Source organism: Nicotiana tomentosiformis, chromosome 4 (assembly GCF_000390325.3).
Source record: "Nicotiana tomentosiformis chromosome 4, ASM39032v3, whole genome shotgun sequence".
Lineage (NCBI taxonomy): Eukaryota > Viridiplantae > Streptophyta > Magnoliopsida > Solanales > Solanaceae > Nicotiana > Nicotiana tomentosiformis.
The window spans coordinates 81,332,488-81,359,643 of NC_090815.1; the positions used below are offsets into that span (position 1 = coordinate 81,332,488).

The 27,156-nt window shown below is 37.9% G+C and overlaps 1 protein-coding gene across 1 annotated transcript; it reads left to right on the top strand.

Annotated features, from left to right (window-relative positions):
- Positions 1-23,748: 23,748 nt before the first annotated feature.
- On the top strand, positions 23,749-24,231 carry LOC138910025 (uncharacterized). Its single transcript, XM_070201244.1, has one exon. It carries the CDS (start codon positions 23,749-23,751, stop codon positions 24,229-24,231), a length of 483 nt encoding a protein of 160 aa, XP_070057345.1.
- Positions 24,232-27,156: the final 2,925 nt, after the last annotated feature.

A 27,156-nucleotide genomic window follows, 5' to 3' on the forward strand; every position in this document is an offset into this window, starting at 1 on the left:
AAGGTTGACCGTGGTCAACTCTAGTCATTTTAAAAATAAAAAATCATATTTTCTTTAAAAATTCATGTTTAAACTTTTCGAAAATAGACACGGATCACACACAGAGTCATAAATCATCAAATAGATCTATTAAGAGTCTCGTAACACAAAAAAGAAAGGTAGTACTCAAAATAACTGGTCAGCTCATTACAAGGGCTATTCAAAATTGAGCTGTAACTATTAACCGAACCGCAAAAATGACTTATTGGTATCGGGTTAGGGGTAATGGTTGGTGAACATATTAAAATTTAAAATTAACGGCTTAACGATTTGGGGACGGATTCCTCAATTTCCTTATCTGATATATCGTTAACAGGTTAAGAATTTTTATGTTGACACCTTACCCATATGTCTATAAAGTACTATTTGAAACCCTAAGTCCCTAATTTCTCAATTCAATACTAGCAGTAACAGCCCGCAACAGTCATCTTTATTTCTTCTCTATCACCCAAATCCCTAATAAACATTTCTCCCAATCTTGTAAAATAAATGTTTGTAAATATAACATAGTTTTTAATGCGGTGGACTGTATTCCTGGTTTTATCTCAAAGTCACCCCTATTTTGTAGTCAACCATGGATCAGTTACCGATATTTAATATATTTTGGTAGGTGAAATGTCGGAGTTGAATGTTTCTTACTACAAGTGATAAAGAGTAGTTTTTTTTGGTATAGAACATGTAAGGTTCAAAAAACTTTCTTCCTGAGAATATTTACATATTTGCTCAACTAGATAGGTTTCATGGGTTATCATGAAGTCCACGACCGAGGTTGATAACTTTGCAAAAGATCAACAACAACTTCATCATTGACACTTGGCAGCATCCTTAAGAGTGGTTTTAACAAAATGAATGCCCAGCTGATTATGTTAAAATTCACTACAGTTAAAAGTCTGAAGTTTGACAATTTTCTAGTTTTCTACTTCTTTTTTATTGTCTAGTTGATTTAGGCCATGTGTGCGTGGTGATCTTTGGACACCTAGGAGGTGTCGGGCACCTGGGAGGTGTCGGTGGAGATTAAGTGAGTGTTATCATGCATAGACATTCTAGACTCAGGTAGAGGCATTCATGCATATACTATTTGATGTATTTTATCCTCATACGCATATTCAGTGCCTTAATTGTATTCTTGATAAATTTACTAGAAAGTATGCTTGGAAACTGATTCTTGACTGAGCACCTAACTATTGATGTTAATTGTTTCTTGGTTGATCCTCATTTATTGTATATTATTATAAATTGAGAAGGTTGTAGAAGTGCATATTCTTTTATCTAAACCTCACTATTCTTCATCGGAGATAGACTTGATACTTACTGAGTACGCATTGATTTTGTACTCATACTACACTTCTATATTTTTTGTGTAGATTTTTGTGTTAGTCCTAGCAGCGTTCAGGAGGGTGCTTAGTAGCTTGGCTTTCAAGACTTCGTGGTGAGCTATTATGCTAACTCATAGTGCATGCAGTTCCCTTCTTATCTATCCTACCATTATTTTGCTTTAGGAAGTACTTTTATGTTTGAGACTTGGTTGTACTCCATTTAGTAGCTCATGACTATGTACTGCTAGATTTTGGGAGATGGATGTTGTATTTATGTATTTGGTTGTTCATGTTAGATTTCGGTCTTATGCTTTGTCTATATCAGAATAGCCGATTAACCTTTATATATCTTTCTTTCGTTGTTTATTAATGCTGGCTTTCCTTGCTGCTTAGTTAGGTGCCATCATGACTCTAGTGGGATTTTTGGTCCTGACAAAGTTGGTATTAGAACTCTAGGTTCATGGGTTCTACGGGTCATATGAATGTCTAGTAGAATCTTGCGGATCAGTATGAAGACATCTACACTTATCTTCGAGAGGCTGTGGGACATATAAGAAACTTCTCTTTCTTTCTTTATTGTGCGACCTTGTTTCATCCTAACCTTGTTTCTTTATTGTGCCTTGCGGATCAGGGCATGCACGACAACACCTCGAGGTAGAGCACTTGCGGCTACTCATACTCATGATAGAGCCCCTTTTGTGGAGCCCCATCTTGCTCTAGTGGTGGAGCAGGTTCCAATTAAGGTTGTTCCACTGGGTCCAACTCAGGTTCTTGAGGGTTTTATTGCCACTATAGTGCTTTAGGACACCATGGTCAATATTTTGAGTTACTCTTAGTGTTTGTCATAAGTAGGGATGATTCATGTGATCCAAGCTACTTCTTAGGCTGGAGAGGGAGCACATACCCCAGCTACTCACACTCTAGAGTAGGCCATTACTATATTTCGGACGCTAGAGTTCAGCCACTCCAGAAGTTAGTGTTAGTTCAGCCTATTATAATTAGGCCAGAATTTTGGCCTCCTATGTTGATGGATGAGTAGTAGAGGATGGCTCAGTTCAAGAAGTTAGATCCTCCATGTTTTGATGGTGATCCCACAGCGATTTCCTAGGGTTTCTTGGATAGATGCCATGAGATTTTGTACAACTTAGGCCTTGTGGAGTCCAATGGAGTTGATTTCATTACTTTTCAGTTGAGAGAGCCAACCAAGATATGGTGACAGACTTATAAGCAGAGTAGGCCCGTAGGGTCATCTTCTCTCACTTGGACTCAATTTTCTACTCTCTTCCTAGAGAAGTTCATTCACTGCACTAGGAGAGATGAGTTGCGTAGTTAGTTTGAGCACCTACAATAGGATGGTATAATAGTTACTCACTATGAGATGAGGTTTGTGGAGTTGTCCCATTATGCGGATTTCCTGATTCCTACTGAGACTGAGAAGGTTAGGGGGTTCATTGAGGGGCTTAACTTTTGGATTAAGCTTAATATGACTAAAGAGATAGAGATAATGACTACTTTCTATTGGGAAGTAGAGATAGCATGAAAAATTTAGCACATCCGTTGTCAGTGGAGATATGAGATAAAGGATAAGAAGCCTCATCATTCAGGAGAATTCAGTGGTACCTCATTTGGAGGCAGGGGACATCTGGGTAGTGGCCATCCTGGTCATTTAGTTCCTTGCCACTTTAGTCGTCTCATGGTGCTCTAGTCAGTCATGGTTCTCATTATAACCTCTTAGGGTAGGAATCCTACAATGCACGTCCATATTATGGATCATACCGTAATTATTCTAGTCATCAAGTCCGCCATCAGCCCCAACAGCCATGCAAATAGAAGGGCTACTTTGAGTATGGAAATTTGAGGCATATGAGGATGGATTGTCCCCAATTTCAGAGTAGCATCTCAACAGAGTACTCAAGATATGGTTACAGACCCAGTTGCTTGACCACATGCCCAGCCAGCTAGAGGTGGAGGTTAGCCAGCTAGAGGTCGCCCTAGAAAAGGAGGCCAAGTTCGATTCTATGCATTTTCTCGCAGAACTAAGGTAGTAATGTTTGGTTCAATCATTATAGATATTCTTATTGTTTGTCATAATATGTCATCTTTCTTTGTATCTCATTTGAATATGCCTTGTGATTCTATAGATATGTCTGTTTACGTGTCCAATACTATTAAAGATTCTATCGTGATAGATTAGGTTTACTAGTCTTTTGTGTTTACTATTAATAGGTATGACACAATGGTTGACCTTTTGTTGTTGGATATGGTAAACTTTGAGATAATTCTTGGTATGGATTGATTATTCCCGTATCATGCTATCCTGAATTATCGGGCCAAGACTATGACTTTAGCTATCCCAATATTTCCTAGATTATAGTGTAGAGGGTCACTTGGTCATTCTACTAGTAGGGCGATTTCATTCCTTATGGCTAAGTGTATGGTTGAGAAGGGTTTTTAAGCACATTTTGCCTTCATTCGAGATTCTAATATGTAGGTTCCTTATGTGGCTTCAGTACCAGTAGTGAGAGACTTCCCGAAGGTATTTTTCCTCTTTTACCCAGCTGCAAATATCGCAATTGCGAACTCTTGTTCACCATCAACAATAAGTATTTTTCATCGTATTGATAATTTGTTTGATCATCTTCAAAAAAACATGATTTCAAGAAACAAGTCTCTATTTTAAAACCTGAAATTGAAGCACCCAAATTTGATAATGGGAAGTTAAAGGAAGCACATTACAAAGGGAAAGGAGAGATTAGTGAGATTCAAGAATCTCTTGAAAAGGAGTTGAAACATACCAAAGAAACCTTGTATAGCCAAGTTGAACAAAATAAAATAATTCAAGAGGACATGAACAAGGTTAAATATGAACTAACTAGAACCTCCAAATTGAACGGGTCTTTAGAGGCTCTAGAATGGCTGAACCAAAATTATAGCAGAAACAAAATAGACACATGTCTCAATGTGGTTGATGATGATACCTTGTTGTGGCATAGCTGACTACGTCATGCGAGCCTTGGGCAGCTAAATAAACTAGCCTCAAAAGACCTAATCGTGGGATTGACAAAAATCAATTCTAAAAATGATAAAGTGTGCAATGCATGTGTTAGGGGCAATGCATTTTAGCTCTTTCTTTAAATCTAAAAAGGTAGTCAGTGCCTCTAGACCTTTAGAATTGTTCAATATGGACCAACATGATTGAGGGTCATTAGTAGAGGTGGCAAAAGATACAATCTGGTAATAGTAGATGATTACTCCAGGTATATCTGGACCCTGTTCCTTTCTAGTAAAGATGAATCTTTCATGTTTTCTACAATTTTCTCAGAACCATCCAAAAGACACTACATCTTCAATTTGTCAGCATCAGATATGAAAATGGTTAAGAATTTGAAAATGCTAAGTTTGCTTAATTTTGTAGCATTCATGACATAGATCATAACTTCTCAACCCCAAAAATATCACAACAAAATAGAGTAATAGAAAGAAAGAATAGGGTCCTACAAGACATGGGGAGAACCATATTAATCTCCAATGGTCTTCCAAAAAGCTCTTGGGAAGAAGCTGTTAACTCTTCTTGTTACCAACTAAATAGATGCATGGTTAGACCCCTTATTAGAAAAAACTCTCTATCAATTACTTAAAGGAAGAAAACCCAATATATCACATCTTAGAGCCTTTGGTTGTAAATGTTATGTTCAGAGTAATAGCAAGGAAGCTCTAGGAAAATTTGATGCTAGAAGATGTGAGTATTATTAGGTTATTCTCCACGTAGTAAGGCATATAATATTTTTAATAAACCAACATTGTGTCACGACCCCAATTTTTCTCCATATGATTTCATGACAACACCTAGTTTTTAAGACTAGGTAAGCCTAACACTTACTAAATAATTAGAAGAATTCAACAATCAAATGAAAAATACGAGATAAAAATCTTAGACAAATTATAATTCCCAAAACTGGTAGTACAAGACATAAGCTCTACTGAGTTTGCTAGAAAATCCCTAAATACAACTGTTCGGATGGAATTAAACAGTACAATGAAAATATCATAAGGTGACTCTGAGGCTTGTGAATGCGACGATAAGTTTACCTTGAGTCTCCACAACTCGAGCAGCCATCTAATAATCAACAACAACCGAGGCACCTGGATCTGCACAAAAATGTACAGAAGTGCAGTATGAGTACACCACAGTGGTACCCAATAAGTGTCAAGACTATCCTCGGTGGTGTAGTGATGAGGGACAGTCAAGACACCTACCGGACTAAACATCCTGAACAAGTCTATAGATGAACTAATAGAGAAACAATATTAATATAAAGCTAAGAAGGATAAGGATTACAAGACAATACTTATAATGATACACTAGTAACAACAATGTTCGACAGGAAGAAGTCAATTAATAATCCTGTAGAGTAACTAATCACAATCTAAGTCCGGGGAAATCAAATAAATGGAAAACCAACAACAACTCAATGAGAACAACCGCTTTCACACCAAATCTTTCCAAGCATTTCCACGAGGTGCCGAACGTCATAATCACAACTCACGAGTCCTAATTCATGAAATCTAATCACTTGGCATCTTGTGCCCACATTACAACTCATAACCACACGGACGACTCACGTGCCAATAGAACAATCCTCACACCTAAGGAAAGAAGATAAGAGTACGTATAATGGTTAATGTCGTCAGGATTCACCTTTTAAAATCGATATGGATGATTTAACTGCGTGTATGCTTGTGCAAGTGTTCTACTATAATTCCAGTCAACAAATAAGAGTAGAGTCAATGAATGGAACATAAGCAACAATTACCACAAAATGTATGGTGTAATAGAAGTAACAATGAAGTTTGAAGCATCGACCAACACAACAAGATTAGCTACACAGAGCTGAGCAAATAGTGTAACACGGAGAAAATAATTAATAGTATGCTAAGGAAAATAACAATCAAAGACAATTGCACAGAAAAGGGGAAATGACAACAAGAGCACTCCCAAGGTACCACCTCGTAGTCTCAAATTTTAAATGAATCACAACTTTCCTTATATCAACGCGGGAGCCTTTATATTTAGTTTTTAAAAATTATTTTCCCGAAATTGCATCCCACATTTTAGTCCACCTTGTTACACTGCATGGCTTCTAGTAGTTCCTTTACTAGGCATGAATTTCAAGACCACCTTATTTCACCGCATATTTTTCAACTCCCGATTTGTACCAGCGCATGCGTATCAATAACAACAGTACGATAGAAACCTCGGGCAACACAATAATAACCGCACGACAGAAAACTCGTGCAAATACAATAACAACCGCACGGCAGAAACCTCGTGCAACACAATAACAACCGCATGACAGAAACCTCGTGCAAACACATAACAATTTTCTCAACAAAACACGTATGCCAAAAACATAACAACTCAAATAAATGACTTTCACCATCTGTGCCCACATGCCACAATATTTCCTCAAAACAGTTTCTATATCCCAACAATGTATAGTCCTTGGCCCAATCAACATAGAATACAACAGCAACAACAACAACAACAACAATAATACGAGAATACGACAAGTAAATCAACACAAGAATTTTAGAACACAAAGAAACGGAAGAACGAACTCACAGAGAAAAACACAACAGGGAAATAATAGTCTCGACAAGAATAGTTCAACAAGGGAGAGCTTATGTGTAACAATGATTCTACGAAAGTACTCGATCCTAAGGGGTAGTTCCCCCACACAATGTTAGGTAAGATACTTACCTCAAAGAAGCTAGATTGTTACTATAAAATGACCTTCTCCAGTGAAACACCCTCCAAACGGCTCAAATCTAACCAAAATAATTCTGGATAATAAAGCTTCAATCTTTAACAAGAATCAAAAGTCAACCAAAATATATACGGACCCGCTCGAGGTCTCAAATCATATCAAACAATGTCAAAACTACGAATCGCACAACGAATCACACTTATGAACTTTTAAACCTTCCAACTTCCAAAACTCGTGCCGAAACATATCAAATCAACCCAGAATGACGTGAAATTTTGCATGCAAGTCCCAAATAACATAACTGAGCTAATCCAATTCTCGGAATAGAGATCCAATCCCAATATCACCAAAGTCAACTCTCAGTCAAACCAGTCAACCTTCCAAAACTTCAATTTTCTAATTTTCGCTGAAATGCTTCAAATTACCCTACGGACCTCCAAATCCAAATTCGGATGCCATGCCTAAGGCCAAATCATCATACGAAGCTATTGAAACCATAAAAATACCATTCCGGAATTATTTCCTTAAAGGTCAAACACCGGTCAACTCTTTTTATTTAAGCTTTAAAAATAAGAATTGTTCATCAAATCAACCGGTCGGATCGTTACATTCTCCCCCTCTTAAACGAACGTTCGTCCTCAAACGTGCCCAGTACCACTGCGAGGTCATCAAATCACTGAATGGTCTTCCAATAAGCTCTTGGGAAGAAGCTGTTAACTCTTCTTGTTACCAACTAAAAAGATGCATGGTTAGACCCCTTATTAGAAAAAACTCTCTATGACTTACTTAAAGGAAGAAAACCCAATGTATCACATCTTAGAGCCTTTGGTTGTAAATGTTATGTTCATAGTAATAGCAAGGAAGCTCTAGAAATTTTTGATGCTAGAAGATGTGAGTATTATTAGGTTATTCTCCACGTAGTAAGGCATTTAATGTTTTTAATAAACCAACATTGTGTCACGACCCCAATTTTTCTCCATATGATTTCGTGACAACACCTAGTATTTAAGACTAGGTAAGCCTAACACTTACTAAATAATTAGTAACATACACAGACCCACTCGTCTGAATATAACAACCAGTCCTGTAACATACACGGACCCACTCGAGGACTCAAATCACATCAAATAAATTTAAAACTACGAATCGCACCATGAATCGAACTTATGAACTTTTAAATCTTCCAACTTCCAAAACTCGTGCCGAAACAGGTCAAATCAACCCGGAATGACATCAAATTTTGCATGCAAGTCCCAAATGACATAACGGAGCTAATACAATTCTGGAATCAAGATCCGACCCCGATATCACCAAAGTCAACTCTCGGTCAAACATCTCAATCTTTCAAAACTTTAATTTTCCAATTTTCGCCGAAATACTTGAAATTTCCCTATGGACCTCTAAATCCATATCTGGACGCAAGCCTAAGTCTAAAATAATTATACGAAGCTATTGAAACCATACAAATTCTATTCCAGAGACATTTGCTTAAAGGTCAAACTTTGGTCAACTATTTTTATTTAAGTTTCAAAAATAAGAATTGTTCTTTCAATTAAATCCCGAATCATCTAAAAACTAATCTAGACCACACACGTAAAGCATAGTACATATTAAGAAACTTTTCGAGATCTTAATTAACCGAACGGGACGCTAATTCCCAAAACGACCGGTCGGGTCGTTACACATTGTGTGTTTCTCCACATAGTAAGGCGTATAAAGTTTTTAATAAACAAAATATGTGTGTTGAATAAACTGTGCATGTTGTATTTGATGAATCTGATCCTTCTATTGAGAAAAATGTACAGGATGATGATCAGGATCTTGGTCTAGCATGAAATGAGAATTCTGATCATAATAGCTATGTAGACTATCCTAAAAGTGAAAATAGGAGGAAAGGGAGGATAACACTGGTGAAGATGAAGCATCGCATTCAGGGGGAACCTTAATCACACCTGATGAGGAAGAAGATAATGGGCTAGAAGAACCTGCTCCTCCGGACGGTTCTCAAAATAGGTAGAATCCTCTTTCTGGTCCTCTAAATGAACAAGGTGAACAACCTTAAGAAAAAGGCCTAGAAAACCCCAATAGTAACATAAACAATACTCCTTGTATAATACTCAAGCTCAAATAAAGATTAGTGGTCCTTATCTATAGGAAACTCTCTCACCTCACTTTGAGAAATGTATTTGGCGATAGGAGCTTTGATAAAAGTTTCACCATGATGAAACCAGAAAAGAATATATTATTTAACTCACATGTCTTTGATTTTACCCTACAATGAAAAGGAAAAAGGCAAAAGAAATGCACACGTCAGAAGATTCGGAAACACCAAATGGAAATCCTAGGGTAGAAATGCTATTTTCGATAGACATTTCGAGTAGAGATGTCTAAATGAAAATGGGAGCTAACTTTAAGGGGCCGCTTATGGGTTTATCTACTTGGTCGAACAACGGCTATGATGCTAAAAATTATGTTTTTATATTTTTCCCTTCACAAAGAACTTCTTATACTTGGTCTTGATTATGCGCATATGGCGGAATAAGGATGGCATTTCGTGATTATTGCACATACGGAGAAAAATGAATAGCGTGTTGATGATGTTTTTGTGATGGTTTGAGGGTGATTTTCTTGATGATATTCATCTGACGAAACGTGGGTGATATTTTTGATCAAGTACATGCTTTCTTTAAATTTCGTTGTACATATTTCAACAAGTTGCAATTGTATTTGACATGCTATCATATGCCTCTGTTTCTCCGTGATGAATTGTTGTCAAAGATAGATTTTCCTACGTTGAGTCGTTATCACATGTTTTAACGAGATTGTGGTATTGTATTTCATTGTATATATATATATATATATATATATATATATATATATATATATATATATATATATATATATATATATATATATTCTTTTTGCAATTTATTGATATATTTCACAACTTTTTTAGCTAGTGAGTATCACATGCTTGAACTTCGTCACTATTTTATCGAGGTTAGTCTTGATATTTATTGGGTACCGATTGTGGTATAATAATACTATACTTATGTATATTATTGTATAGATCCTGGTGTTGGAGGCAGCAAAATGAGGGAGTGAGTGCATATATTGTTAGCGAGGATTCAAGGTAAAGCTGCATGACCGTCGCAGTCCCTTGGAGTCCCACCCTTATGTTGATACTGCTATTTTCACATACAAAGAATATTGAATTTTGAGATTTCTTTATATATCCAGTTTAAAGCTCATGACTCTATACCACCTAGTTCTGTAGAGTTGTGTGTGTTGCTATTTTGGGATTATGTTATCATTATTTCCGTTGTTCATTGTTAATTCAATCTCATTATGTCTTAGTTTGGTAATTCGATATTGTTGACGTGATTGGCTTATCTAGTCTTGAAGTTTAGGTGCCATCACGACTCCTTTGGTGAGATTTGGATCGTGCCACTTATCTTATCTGAAAAAAGGCCTCCACCTTCCAAAATACCATTTCCTCTAACTTTGGCCTCTAAATGCTCCAAATCTAGTCAAACAATACTCAAAGAGGTCAAACGAAGTCACAAAAATCGACTTCAAATAATAAATCTTCAAACTTTCATTAAATTTCAAAAGACAACAAAAAGTGAGCATGGGCCCACATGGTCCAAAGCCAAGTCAAAATTCGGATCTCCTTGAACCATAACCCCACGAGTCTAAATATGTTATTAGTTTTAAAATCCAAGTCCAAATCAATATTCAAAATCCCAAATTCTGCTCTCTTAAGTTTTAGACAAAAAACCCATATTCTAGTATTTGATTCCATTAGGTATAAAATTTTATGGATAATCAAGGTTTATGAATAAATTCAAGTAAAAATTACTTACCCTCAAGGTTGAGGGTTAAATCCCTCTTAAAAATCTCATCATCCCCTTCTCAAAATTTAAAAATGGTAAAAATAAGCTAAATCCCAATATTTGGATAAAATATACCCCTGGTAACATCTCTTTATCACCATCGCGACTTCTGTCGCATGACCGCGAAGAATAACTCCCAGCTGCTTTGCGCGATCGCGACTATGACCCGTCTCATATTTTCACAAAGAACAAACCCCTGGTCCCCCATATCCTTCTATGCAATCGCGACCCTATGCCACGCGATCGCGATTAATACCCTGACAACGGATGTTAGCTGCTGCAACAAGTCCAAAAATGATCTGGAACTACCTTGAAACTCATCATAGCCCCTTGGGACCTCTCTATATCAATATGGCAAGTCTGTATACCCTCCAGAAACTTGTCAACGGGCTCAAAATACAAATAACAACATCAAACCTAAAAATTGAAGATCAAATCAAATCATGAAGCTCTCTTAAGTTCATAAATTGTTAACTTTCCAAAGACTTTCCTGAATCACACCCGAGGCCCTTGGGTGCTCAACTGAACATCCGTACTAGTCCAAATCACCATATGAACCTATAGAAATCTTCAAAATACCAATACGCGATCGTTTATCCAAAATATTAATTTTGTCAAACTCTTCCAACTTAAAGCCTCTAGTTAGGAGTTAAGTATTCCAAATAATTTCCGAACCTCATGAAAGCAAAACTACTCATTATTGTTAGTCATAAAATATAGAATAAACCTACGGAATGTCTCAAATAGGGAAATGAGCTATAGAACTCAAAACAACCAGTTGGATCATTACAATCAGTTATTATTGGCTTCAATCACCTATGTCACACAAATAAGAGCATGAGGGATCACCTCCAAAAGAGGGTCTTCAATAACATGACTAATAAATAAGTCCAATACCCCTTATTTAAGATACAACCAATATTATGCAATTATTCTTTATTTTCAATCTGTACAAAGTTTTCCAACCTAGGGTTAACGACATAAAAAATCCAACAATAACATACACGATACTGCTTGTATAATACTCAAGCTCAAATAAATATTAGTGGTCCTTATCTATAGGAAGCTCTCTCACCTCACTTTCACCAATGTATTTGGCGACAAGAGTTTTGATAAAAGTTTCACCATGGTGAAAACAGAAAAAAATATATTCTTTAACTGACATGTCTCTGACGTTACCCTATAATAAAAAGGAAAAAGGCAAAGAAATGCACACATCAGATGATTAAGAAACACCAAATGGAAATCCTAAGTTTTCGTCTGAAATTTCAAAAACATCATTGCAGTTACAAAACCCCTAATAAAATAAAAACATTATTAAAATAGCTAAAATGACACTTACCATTACTAGAACCGCGAGCAATAACACTAGTGGTATGTAAATCCAACAACAATGAAAGTCCACTATAAGAAGTGATCCAAACTAAAGCTGAACTTGATGAAAGACGGATGAAATTTAAGACGATATTTGGATTATAGCCTTCAAACCAATGAAAAACCAGTAAAATCCATGGTTTCACCTCCTATGGTTTGAGATTTTTGTTAGCAGGGTGAGAGACAATGTTTGTAATTTGGAATTTAGATAAAAAGTGAAAACAGTTATTTTATTTCAACTTGGTGTGGGTTATCTTCATGGGTGTGGGTTATTTTTTCCAGGTTGGGTCCTAGGTGGATAATAAGTCCAAGTGGTAGCCAATAATTCGTTGACTTTATACGTGGGTAGTGCTTATGAACACGCGCTTGAGTTATAAATTGAAGTCAGCATTTTGTGTTTAAATGGTATATGAGGGAAGGGGTTAGAGTGTCAAAATAAAAAAGGTTTGAGTAGAGGTGTCTAAATAAAAAGCAGAGCCAACTTTAAGGGGTCGCTTATGGGTTTATCTACTTGGTCGAACAACAACTATGATGCTAAAAATTATGTTTTTATATTTTTTCCATCACAAAGAACTTCTTATACTTTGGCAAAGAAATAAATAGGTTAGCTAGGGAGAATTTAGAGGATAGGGTGAAAGTTAGAAAAAAGATACATACATTAAAGCTGCAAAATGCTAAAACTCACCTAAATCATGAAAAAGAATAAGAAAATGTGTACGCAGAGGAAGAAGAAATTAATGTCTTAATTTGATTCAATTATGAATCTAGCTTTAGATTTCATTAGAAATTACACTTACTATAGAGGAGTATGCTAGTTATAAATAACTCCATTGTACTCGAATTCCATAAATATCTGATAATACAATTAGTTTCTTCTTAGTTAATTAGGTCTCTTCTTTTGCCCTTAAATCTTCAAAGAGCTAGCATTGAATTATTATGGTGGTTGAATGAATTAAGCGTACTTAAACTTGGTTTGAAGATCTTTAGTAAGCCAAGAATGTGACTTTGAAGAAAACAATTTTTAAAAAAAGTTCGTTAGCCGATTAAAGTATAATTAAGCCATTTAGGTGACTTGATTTGCTATCATTTTTGGATCTATATTTATTCTCGTTATGTTGGGAAATCAAAATAAAGAGATGTATATTTAACAAGATCACTGTTGCAATTCGAAACACTAAACAAACGTATTTTTTGGTCCTTTAAGACAATATATATAGAGTTCTTTGAAACTAGAGATATAACATATTGATATTAGACACATAGTTCTTGCTTGGTTTTGGTGACATTCCGTATAAGTCATACAACTACTGCTAATGGTACTATTACTATTACTGCTAATGCTACTCTACTGCTACTTCCTCTTTTGCTGCTGCTGCTGTTGCTGCTGCTGCTGTTGTTGTTGCTGCAATTGTTGTTGCTGCTGCTGTTGTTGTTGCTGCTACTTCTGCAGCATCTGATGCTGGAAGCTCAAAGGAATTGAAGCCAAGGGAAATCAGATTGCAAACACATAGTTGGTTGCTCGCACGAAATTGCCGTCATTGCTTGCAAACACTAAATTGAAAGAAAAAATAACTCAAACACAGAATCCACCTAAAACCGGTGATGATAGATAAGCCAAATTTTCTATTCATAGCATGATATATAATCTTTCTGCTACTGTTTAAATAAGAGATGGTTTAAGAAAATAACTAATCAATCAATATCGAAGAATACTTAAAAGAATTAATTCCACAAATGAGATCAAAAAATTATTTAAAATGGGATGGCTAGTGTGTATCAATTTTATTTTCACGCGTTATTCTTCTTTTTATCCTTAAAAAGTATTTGGAAGCATGGAGTATTTGCAAGAAAGAGTTAATTAAGCCCCAAGGCACCACAACATAAGCACATCGATGGGGTCAAGGGTTAGAAATCAAAGAACAAAAGGAGAGAACGTTATCAAATAAGCAATGGCTAATTAAGAAGAGATGATAAATCCAATACTTTAACATGGTGACTCATTGATTCAATTTCGATGAATTGGAATTGGAATTGGATTCCGACATCTTCATCATTGTTATTGTCTTGAGCGCTCTTCATGAGTGTGATGGCCACAACTTGAGATGTGATATATGAAAGAGTGGTAAAGCATGATATTATATAGGAAGGGAATGGAACTCCAGGGTTTTCTTTTTTAATTTGTTTCCTTCTTTATTATTGTAACTAATAATAAATAGTAAGTTGTTATTAGTAAAATCAGATTCACTTCCAACTTTAAGACAAATATATGGTCATAATTTACTGTCTTTTCGAGGTTTTTTCCCTTCCATTAACGGATATTCAACAAACTTCTAATCTTGATCTTACCAAAAAAAAAGTCTTTACCTAAGTATTTTTTTCCTAACGGATAATCTGTGTTATTTTTCATTAATCTCACGTAAAAAATGTCATATAAAAAAATAACATTTGTATTGTACTACAAGGCCACATATCTCTCATCAAATAAAGTCAACCGCTTCAACTAATTAAGATCATTTTTATGTTGTATAATGACCTTCTCGGTATTACATATTCACTTAAATATTTAAGTTCGAGAAACAAATATGAAAACAGAACATGAAGCAATTCTATCACGATGTCACGAACCAAAATCTCACCTTAAGGATCGTCATGGCACCTAGTCTTTTAAACTAGGTACGCCAATCACTTACAATAGTTAAATCAATTAAACATGACGTAATAAAATATGATTTAATATAAATACAGAAATAAAGGTGATACAAGCTTACACGATAATAATCACAACAAATTTCTCAAGACTAAGTAGTACAAAGTTACGAACTATACGGAATACATAGAAACACTCGAAATACAATATCGTTCGGATAGAGAGTGTAACGACCCGGACGGTCGTTTTGAGTATTGTAGCTCTGTTTCCCCATTTACTACTTATTCTATGTTCATTTGTAGTTATGTGACTTGCCAGGGTTGGTTTGGTTCCGGAGATGTTTCGGAATGAATTGGGACACTTAGTCCCAAGATTGGAAGCGTAAGTTGAAAGAGTTGACCGGATATTGACTTATGAGTAAACGATTCCGGAATGGAATTTTGATGGTTCCGATAGCTTCGTATGGTGATTTTGAACTTAAGAGTTTGTCTGAATATTGATTTGGAGGTTCGTAGGTCGTTTTTGCTTGAATTGGTGAAAGTTGAAAAGTTAAAGGTTTGAAAAGTTGAGATGTTTGACCGAGAGTTGACTTTGTTAATACCGTGCTCAAATTTTAATTTCGGAAGTTGGAATAGTCCCCTTGTGTCAGTTATGACTTGTGTGTAAAATTTTAGGTCAATCAGAATTGGTTTGATAGGTTTCGGCATTGGTTTTAGAAGTTAGAAATCCATTAGTTTCAATAGGCTTCAATTGGGGTGCGATTCGTATTTTTAATATTTCTTGATGTGATTTGAGGCCTGGACTAAGTTCGTATGATTTTTTAGGATGTATTGGTATTTTTGGATAGGGTCCCAGGGGGCCTCGGGTGTGATTCAAATTGAAATCGGAATGAATTTTGGACTTATGGAAAATCTATTGGGTTCAAGTCTGGTGTAACCGCACCTGTGTACATGTGCGGAGCTGCAGAAGCGGCCAGGAGTGCGCAGATGCGGAATTGGGCAAGGCTGGGCATTTGCGCAAGTGCGGAAGAAATTCCGCACCTGCAAACTTGCAGATGTGGGTGGGTGGTCGCAGAAGCGAATGTGGCCTGGGAGGCTTTTGTCGCAGAAGCGGAGAGAACTCCGCAGAAGCGGGAAAGGGCCGCAGAAGCGGGTGGTCAGGATTTAAGCAGGCTCCTTTCATTTTTGACTTTGGAAGCTCGGTTTGTGGTGGTTTTCTAGAGGGGTTTCACTATATTTCAATAGGTAAGAAACTTTTGATCATTTTTGTCCATTAATATTGAATACTATTGATTTCTATACCTAGATTATGTGTTTTTAATGTGAAATTTGGGGGATTTGTGGTATAGGTATTATAGAGTAAGATTTGGGGATTTGAGGCTCGATATGTGGTGGGAATTGGATGATTTTGATATGGTTGGACTCGTTATGTAATGAGTGTTCAGATTTTGTGAATTTTGTCGGTTTCTGAGGCATGGGCCTGGGGTTGACTTTTTGGATTGACTTTTTGTATTTGTTTAAAGAACTTAGCTTTATCATTTGGAATCGCTTCCTATAGTTTGTATTGATTATATTAAGTTGTTTGTGACTAGATTCGAGTCGTTCGGAGGCCGATTCGCGAGGCAAGGGTTTTGTTAGAGCATTGAGTTGCGCACTTTGAGGTACGTGACACTTCTAAACTTGGTATTAAGGGCATGAATCACTGGAATACGTGTTATATGATTGGTGTTAGGTTGATGCACATGCTAGGTGACGGACGTGTGGGCGTACACCATGATAATTATAACTCCGCTAATTATGTGGCTATGTAGTTACCTAGTCTTGTTTTATCCATGTAATTCATACGAGTTAGAGTAATTGAGCTGTGATTCATGTTAGAATTCATGTCTACGCTATGTGCTTATTCTGTTGGGACCCACCGAGGTTATTTATAACAATCCAGCAGGTCGTTTTGAGCATTTGCATTCCGTTCAGCTATTTAGAGTCTTTAGTAGCTTCGTATGATGTATTATGACTCGTGTAAAACTTCGATTTTGATTTTCAGGTGATTCAGAATTGATTTGGAAGAATGAATTTCATGGTTGAAGCTTCAAGTTGGAAGAGTTGGCCGAGTTTGACTTTTGGATATTTGTCCTCGATCAGAGTTTTGATGGCTCTGTTAGGTCCGGATGGTGATTTTAGACTCGGGTGTATGCCCGGATTTGTATTTGGATATTTTTAGAAGGTTTCGACACTAATTGGAGAAAGTTGGAAATTTGAAGGTTTGGAATGTTCATAGGTTTGACCGAGAGTTGACTTTGATGATATCATATTCAGATTGTGGTTTCGGAAATTTGAATAGCTTTGTTATGTCATTTGGGACTTGTGTGCAAAATTTAAGTTTATTCCGAGTTGATTTGATATGTTTCGGCACGAGTTTTGTAAGTTGGAAGATTCAAAGTTCATTATATTTGATTTGAGGTGCGATTCATCATTTCAATATTGTTATGCATGATTTGAGGCCTTGAATAGGTCTGTGTTATGTTATGGGACTTGTTGGATTATTTGGATGGGGTCCCGAGATGCTTGAGTGAGTTACGGACGTGGTTCAGATTAATTTTGTCTCATATTGCATTGCTGTAGGGTAGCTGGTTCTGGTGTGACCGTACCTGCGAAGCTATGGGCGCAGGTTCGGAGATGCAAAAACGGCAGTGGCATCGCAGAAGCAAAGAGTACTACTGGGAGCAAGAGACCGCAAATGCGGAGTTCTTCTGCGCATCTACAAAGGCACAAATACGTGAATTTGTTCACATCTACGTTTGCGCATGAGCGGAGCTTGTTCCGCAGGTGCGAAGGGCAGGTCTCCAGTGCTTCTCCGTAGAACGGGAATTTTAGTCGCAAAAGCGATGCCGCATAAGTGGCTATTGTTTCGCAAATGCGAAATTGCCTAGGCAAAAGCTATAAATTGGGGGTTGTCCATTTTTATCATATATTGATCTATAGACCTCGGATTTGGGAGATTTTGGAAGAGATTTTCATCATATGGATTGGGGTAAGTGTTCTACACTCAGTTTTAATTATATTTCATCAATCTATCTTCGTTATTGGCATTTGATTAATATTTTCGTTATTGATATTTGGGGGTTTTTGTCTAAGATTTCATAAAGTAAATTTTCGAGTTTTGAGTATCGATTCAGAGTCGGATTTTAGTGAAACAGTATGGTTGGACTCATAATTGAATGGGTTATCGAATTTTGTGATTTTTGTCGAGTTCCGAGGTGCGGTCCTGGATTTGACTTTTTGGTTGACTTTAGGCTTTTGATTAAGATTCGACCTTTATCGATTGGGTTTGTTTACTTTGGCATTATTTGATATTCTCGAGTTGCTTTTGGCTAGTTTCGAGTCCTTAGGAGGTCGATATGCGTATGATGGTGTTTCTGGATTATTGTTTGGCTTGCTCGATATTGGATTCGGCTTGTTCGAGGTAAGTAAAACTTCTAACTTGGTGCTGAGGGTATGAACCCCTGAATATACGTGTTATGTGCTCAGTGTTAAGGTGACGCACATGCTAGGTGACGGGCGTGTGGACATGCACCGTGGGAATTATGATTCGGTTAACTCTGTGGTACTATGTGATTACTTAACCTTCTCTTTATCCATGAAATTTCTACATGCTAGAGTAATAGAGCTGCGATCCATGTTAGAAACCGTGTTTAGGCTATATACTTATTCTGTTGAGACCCACTGAAGGCATTTCAGTTGTTGAGATATTTGCTTAAATTACAGTTACATACTCATATATATTCTTTCATTTGTATATCATATCTCTGTCTCTGCTATTATTTGTTGTCACAACATGTTATCATTGTTTGGGCTGATTGGCATCAGATTTTTGAGCTCGAGAGATTGGAGAGATTGATGACTGAGTTGGGGCCTGAGAGTCGTGTTGTGAGTGAGATATGTGGATCGGGTTGTACTCCGCAACATGCCTTATGGCTATATGTTGATCGGGTTGCATGCCGCAATAAGCCTTATGTATATATGTGGACGGGGTTGCACGCTGCAACAGGCCTTATGGCTATGTGTGGATCGAGTTGCACGCCACAATAGGCCTTATGGCTATATGTGGATCAGGTTGCACACTGCAACATGCCTTATGGTATATGTGGATCGGGATGCATGCCGCAACAGGCCTTATATGCTTTATTACTATTGATGGGACCGGGTTGCGCGCCGCACCAGGCACCGTACAATGCTGAGTGATTGAGTACGCTGAGGGATTAAGCATGATGAGTGGGAGTGCGAGACAGTGAGATTGAGCACTCTGAGATTGTGAGTACATGATTTCATCACTGTGATGCATTGCATTGACATGTATACTTTACATACAGGCATATAGATGCATTTCCTCATGCTACATGGTATTGTGACATTCATGACTTCACATGCACATTGACATCCAGGCATAGAGATGTACTTTCCTCATGCAATTTGAGATTTAAATATTTTATCCGTTGTTGAAAGTTTTGTTTTTGGAAAAAATCACAGTTTTCTAATTTACTCACATTTTGGTGAATTCGGTGAAAGATTTGGGTTTTAGTATTATACGTGAGAAGCATGCCTATTTTTCTGTAACTGTGGATTAGTATTACACATTTTGAGTTGTTTCTTGTACTACTTTTATTATATTGTTATGAGCTGTTGTTGGCCATTGGTGTTGGACTCTGATAGTTTGTTCATGCTCGTCACTGCTATCAACCTAATTTTAGGTTTGTTACTTATTCAGTACACGGGATCGGTTGTACTCATACTACACTTCTGCACCTTGCGTGCAAATTTTGGATGTTGATGTTGCTGTGTATGGCGGGAGCTAGCATTGAAGACGTACCTGCATTACGGTTATAGCTGCATCTTGTTCATGGTAGCTTTAGACTTATGAAAATCTGTTTATGTATATTTCAGACAGATGATGTATTTATTTAATACTAGCTTTGTAAGTGTTCCTGCACCACTTACGTGGCATGAGTTCTCATATCTCTTCTTAGAGAAATTTATTCCATAGACTCGCAGAGAGGAGTTGTGTAGTTGTTTTGAGCAGCTAAGCCAGGAGGATATGTTAGTGACCCAGTATGAGATGAGGTTTTAGAGTTGGCTCATCATGAGGTATTGTTAGTTCCCACTGATGGGAGAGGATTATGAGGTTCATTGATGGCCTCAACTATGGACTGTGTTTCATCATGACTTGGAAGATTTCGACAGGTGCGTGGTTTGACGAGGTGGTTGATATTGCTAAACACCTAGAGTTGGTTCGCAATCAGGAGCGTAAGGAGAGGGAGGCCAAGAGGCCTCGTGGTTAAGGTGGTTTCAGTAGTGCGTCATCTGGAGGACAGTCCCACCACAGCAGGGGTCATCCTTATAGGCTCGCTTTGATGGGTCGTCCGGTTCATCATTGTGCATCAGCTAGCCATGTTTAATATAATGCTCATCCGGGTCAGTCATCCTTTAGTGCCCTCCCAGCTCAGAGTTCATCTCGTGTTCCATCAGTTCAAGGTTCATCTGTACCAGGTTCTTCTAGTGGTTATTTTGGTTCTCGGGTTCAGATTCAGTCCTCGTCGCTATTGTCCGATCAGAGTTGCTTCTAGAGTGGAGAGTTGGGGTATGTGAGGAGGTATTTTCCTCATCTTATGGGAGGTCCAGTTCACCAGAGGGGTCAGGCTATGAATTCTGTACCAATTACTTCACCACCCGCTCAGCCAGCTCGGGGTGGGACTCAGGCAGCTCGAGGTCGCTGTAAAGGGGGAGGCTGATCAGGTGGTGGTCAGGCTCAATGCGATGATTTTCTCTCCAAGCCAGAGGTTGTTGCTTTGGATGCAGTGATTACATGTATTGTTTCACTGTTCCACAGGGATGCTTCGATATTATTTCACACTGGTTCCACTTATTCATATGTATATCGTATTTTGCTCGTTATTTGGATATGTTCCGTGATTCCTTGGCTACACTTGTTTATGTATCTATACTGGTGGGTGATCTAATATTGTGGACCGTGATTTTTGATCGTGTGTGGTGACTATTGTGAGATTAGAGATGAAAGTTGATCTCTTGTTGTGTAGCATGGTTGATTTTCATGTGATTCTAGGCATGGATTGGTTGCCCCCATGTCATGCTATTCTAGACTGTCACACTAAGACCGTAACGCTGGCGATGCCGGGATTGCCTAGGATTGAGTGGAGAGGTTTCTCTGGACTATGTTCCCGGTAAAGTGATTTCATATTTGAAGGCCCAATGGATGGTTGGATAAGGTTGACTGGCATAATTGGCCTCTATGAGGGATGTTGGTGCTGATACTTCTACCATTGAGTCTGTTCCGGTAGTGCCTGACTTTTCAGGTGTGTTTCATGCAGACCTACCGGGCATGCCATCTGACAGGGACATTGATTTTGGTATTGACTTGGTGCTGGGCTCTCACCCCATCTCTATTCCTCTGTATCATATGGCACCAGCAGAATTGAAGGAATTAAAATAGCAGCTTCAGGAGCTTCTTGATAAGGGATTTATTAGTCCTAGTGTGTCATCTTAGGGTGCACCGGGAGCTATTTGACCAACTTCAGGGAGCTAGAGTGTTCTCTAAGATTGATTTGAGGTCTGGGTATCACCAGTTGAAGATTCGAGATTCTGATATCCTAAAGACAGAATTCAGGACAGCTATGGCCACTACGAGTTCATTGTGATGTCTTTTAGGCTAACCAATGCCCCCGCAACATTTATACATCTGATGAACAGTGTGTTCTATCCATATCTTGATTCTTTTGTCATAATATTCATTAATGATAGACTGGTGTACTCACGTAGGAGCATGCGCATCATTTGAGGATTGTACTACAAACGTTGAGGGAGAAAAAGCTTTATGCTAAATTCACCAAGTGTGAGTTCTGGCTTAATTTTGTGGCGTTCTTAGGGCACGTGGTGTCCAGTGAGGGGATCGAGGTAGATTTGAAGAAGATTAAAGTAGTTCAGATTAGGCCCAGACCATCTTCAACTACTGAGATTTAGAGTTTTCTTGGCTTGATCGGATATTATCGTCGTTTTGTGGAGAGTTTCTCGTCCATTGCTGCACCTTTGACTAAATTTACCTAGAAGGGTGCCCCATTGAGGTGGTATGATGAGTATGAGGAGAGCTTTCAGAATCTCAAGTTTTTTTACCACAGGTCCAGTTCTAGTTTTACCATCAGCATCGGGTTCATATACGGTGTATTGTGATGCCTCTCGGTTTGGTATTGGGTGTGTCTTGATGTAGAAGGGTAGAGTGATTGCTTATGTTTTGCGCCAGTTGATCGAAGACCTATGAGAAGAACTACCCTATTTATGATTTAGAGTTGGCAGCCATTCTTCATGCATTGAAGATTTGGAGGCATTATCTCTACGGTGTGTCTTGTGAGGTATTTATAGATCAGCAGAGTCTACAACACTTGTTCAAGCAAAAGGATCTAAATTTGAGGCAGTGGAGATGGTTAGAGTTGTTAAAAGACTATGATATCACCATTTTGTATCATCCCGGGAAGGCCAATATGGTGGCTGATGCCTTGAGTAGAAAGGCGGTGAGTATGGATAGCCTTGCATATATTCCTGTTGGTGAGAGACCGCTTGTATCAAATGTTCATGCTTTGGCCAATCAGTTCATGAGGTTAGATCTTTCGGAGCCTAGTCGGGTTCTAGCTTGCGTGGTTTCTCGGTCTTTATTATATGAGCACATGAGAGTGCGTCAGTATGATTACCCCCATTTGCTTGTCCTTAAGGACATGGTATAAAACGGTGATGCCAAGGAGGTTTCTATTGGAGATGATGGGGTGTTGCGGATGCATGGTCAGATTTGAGTGCCCAATGTCGATGAGTTAGATGAGTTGATCCTTGAGGAGGCCCACAGTTTACGGTATTCCATTCATCCGAGTGCCGCAAAGATGTATCAGGATTTGAGGCAGCACTATTAGTAGAGAAGGATGAAGAAAGATATAGTGGAGTATGTGGCTCGGTGCTTGAACTGTCAGCAGGTGAAGTATAAGCATCAGAGGCCGGGCGAATTGCTTCAGAGGCTTGAGATTCCTGAGTGGGAATGGGAGCGTATCGCCATGGACTTTGTTGTTGGGCTCCCATGAACTTTGTAGAAATTTGATGCTATTTGGGTGATTATGGACTGATTGATTAAGCCCACACATTTCATTCTAGTTGTGACTACCTATTCTTCGGAGCAGTTGGCAAAGATCTATATCCGCGAGATTGTTCGTCTTCACGGTGTGTCGGCGTCCATTATTATGATTGGGGCACACAGTTCACATCACAATTTTGCAGAGAAGTACAGTGAGAGTTGTGCACACAGGTTGAGTTGAGTACAACATTCCACCCATATATGGACAGACATTCCGAGCGCACCATTCAGATATTGAAGGATATGCTACGCACTTGTGTTATGGATTTTGGGGGTTCTTGGGATCAGTTTCTAGTGCTTGCATATTTTACCTATAACAACATCTATCAATCGAGTATTAACATTGCTCCTTATGAGGCCTTATATGAGAGGTGGTGTCATTCTCTAGTTGTTTAGTTTGAGCTGGGGGAGGCTAGGCCATTGGGCACGGATCTAGTTTAGGATGCATTGGATCAGAAGGTTAGTTTCGCACGGCATAGTGTAAACAAAAGAGCTATGACGATCGGAAGGTGCATGATGTTGCATATATGGTGGGAAAGAAGTTATTGCTCAGATTATCGCCCATGAAGGGTGTGATGAGGTTCGAAAAGAAGGGAAAGTTGAGCCCTCGGTATATTGTCCCTTTTGAGGTTCTTGAGAGGATTGAAGAGATGCCCTACAATCTTGCATTGCCACCTAGTATATCGGGTGTTCACCAAGTGTTTCATGTTTTCATCCTCCGGAAGTATTACGATGATCTGTCTCATGTGTTTAATTTTAGCATAGTTCAGTTAGATGGAGATTTGACATATGATATTGAACCAGTGGCCATGTTGGATTGGCATGTTCGAAAGTTGAGGTCAAAGAATATAGCTTCAGTAAAAGTTGAGTGGAGTGGTCAGCCAGATGACGAGGCTACTTGGGAGACCGAGCAGAAGATACAAAGCAGCTATCCACACCTATTTGAGACTCCAAGTATTATTGTAGATACATTCAAGGACGAACGTTTGTTTAATAGGGGGAGAATGTAAGGACCCAGCCAATCATTTTAACTACTGTAGCCCTGTTCCTTTATTTAATGCTTATTCTATGTTCATTTGTAGTTATGTGTCTTGTCGGAGTGGTTGGTTTAGTTTCAGAGATATTTCAAAATAAATTGGGACATTTAGTCTCAAGGTTGGAAGCTTAAGTTGAATGAGTTGACTAGATGTTGACTTATTAGTAAACGACTCTGGAATGGAGTTTTGATGGTTCCGATAGCTTTTTATGGTGATTTTTGACTTAGGAGTATGTCCTGGTGTTGATTTGGAGGTCCATAGGTCGTTTTGGCTTGAATTGGCGAAAGTTGGAAAGTTGAAGGTTAGGAAAGTTGAGAAGTTTGACCGAGAGTTGACTTTGTTGATACCAGGCTTGGATTTTAGTTCCGGAAGTTTGAATAGGTCCGTTGTGTCATTTATGACTTAGATGCAAAATTTAAGGTAAATCGGAATTGGATTGATAGGTTTCGACATTGGTTTTAGAAATTGGTAATCCATTAGTTTCAATAGGCTTGAATTGGTGTGTGATTCATGTTTTTATGTGATTTGAGGCTTCGACTAAGTTCGTATGATATTTTAGGATGTTTTGGCATGTTTGGTTGGGGTCCCAGGGGCCTCGGGTGTGATTCAAATTGAAATGGGAATGAATTTTGGACTTATGGAAAATCTGTTGGGTTCAAGTCTGGTGTAATCGCACCTGCGTGGAATTCGCCGTAGGTGCGGAGCCGCAAAAGAGTCCAAGAGGGCGTAGATGCGGAATTGGGCAAGGTTGGGCATTTGCGCAGGTGCGAGAGAAATTCCGCACCTACGAGCTCGCAAATGCGGTTAGGTGGTCGCAGAAGAGGTTGTGGCTTGTGAGGCTTTTGTCGCAGAAGCCGAGAGGACTCTGCAGAAGCGGACCCGTAGAATGGAAAAAGGGCCGCAGAAGCGGGTGGTCGAGATTTAAGTGGGCTTCGCAGAAGCGGTGGATTTTTATATTAAGTTGTTTCTGATTAGATTCGAGTCATTCAGAGGCCGATTGCGAGGCAAAGGTTTGTTGGAGCATTGTGTTGCACACTTTGAGATAAGTAACACTTCTAAACTTTGTACTGCGTGTATGAATCCCTAGAATACATATTATATGGTTGGTGTTGGGGTGACGCACATGCTAGGTGACGGCCGTATGGGCGTGCACCGTGGTTATTATGACTCGGTTGATTCTGTGCTGCTGTATAGTTTCCTAGTCTTGTTTTATCTGTGTAATTCTTACGTGTTAGAGTAATTGAGCTATGATTCATGTTAGAAATCATGTCTAGGCTATGTGCTTATTCTGTTAGGACCCACTGAGGTTATTTGTACTATTGAGTTATTTGCTTAAACTGCAATCATGTACTTAGTCATGTTTATTCATTTGCATATCATATGTCAGCAGTCTCTGTTATCATTTACAATTACATCATGTGATCATTGTTTGGGCTGAGTGATGTGAGATTTGTGAGCCCGTGAGACTAGAGAGATTGATAACTGAGTTGAGACCTGAGAGCCATATTGTGAGCGATATTGTGAATCGGGCTGCATGCCGGAGCAGGCCATATTGGCTTTATGATTATTATTATTATTATTATTATTATTATTATTATTATTATTATTATTATTATTATTATTATTATTACTATTATTATTATTATTGCTATTATTATTATTATTATTGTTATTATTATTATTATTGTTATTATTATTATTATTATTGTTATTATTGTTATTATTTATTATTTTTGTTGTTATTGTTGTTATTGTTATTATTGTTATTATTATTGTTATTATTGTTATTATTTTTATTATTTGTTATTATTGTTGTTATTATTGTTGTTGTTGTTGTTATTATTATTATTATTATTATTATTATTATTATTATTATTATGATTATTACTATTATTATTATTATTATTATTATTATTATTATTATTACTATTAGTATTATTATTATTATTATTATTATTACTATTATAATAACCTAAGAGTGTAAAACGGTCAATTTCCACATATGAGCCCGGGTACACACTTGTCACCTCCTGGATACGGCTTTCACAAATTCAAATAATGTAATGACGCCAAATCCTACGGGTAATTTCCTCCACACAAAGTTAGGCAAGATACTTACCTCAAATAAGCCAAATAAATCTACTAATAAGCCCTTCCCACATGAATAAACTTCCGGACGGCTCAAATCTAGCCAAAATAACTTAATATCATAAATAAAAGCCATAGAAACTGATTCCGAATAATAAAGGTTCAATCTTAAACAAGAATAAAAAAGTCAACCCAAAATATCAATCTTGGGCCCGCTCACCAGAACCTGGCAAAACTCACAAATTCCGCACACGCAATCAAATACGAGTCTAACCATACCAAAAACATCCAATTCTGACTTCAAATCGGCCTTCAAATAATCAATTTATCATTTTGAAAAGATTTTACTAAAATGCCCAATTTCTCTACATCAAATCATCAATCACACACTAAAATCAAGGTTGGAATCATGAAATATAAACAAATCCAAGCTAGGATTATTTACCCCAATCCAAATCGTGAAAATCCCCTCCAATTCGCTCAAAACAAAGCTCTCCATCTAAAAATGTGATAAAAAAAGAAAAGCCCTCGAAATAGAGTACTATATAAGTCTGCCTAGGGGTCCTCACTCCTCTTCGCGATCGTATGACCTACATCGCGATCGCGAAGAAGTAATCATCAACTGGCAAAAATCCTCATTCACGAACGTGGTCTGACACTCGCGAACGTCATGCACAACTCCCACAACCCTTCACAAACGCAGTCACCTACACGCGAAGGCCAACAACCAGGAAGCCACGTCCAGTCTTCACTCTACGCGTATGGGACAACAGAGAAGCGAACACGATGGCCACCACTCATCAATGCTCA

Coding starts and splice junctions, on each gene's coding strand:
- LOC138910025 (XM_070201244.1), top strand. CDS start 23,749: ATGGTGGGAAAGAAGTTATTGCTCAGATTATCGCCCATGAAGGGTGTG.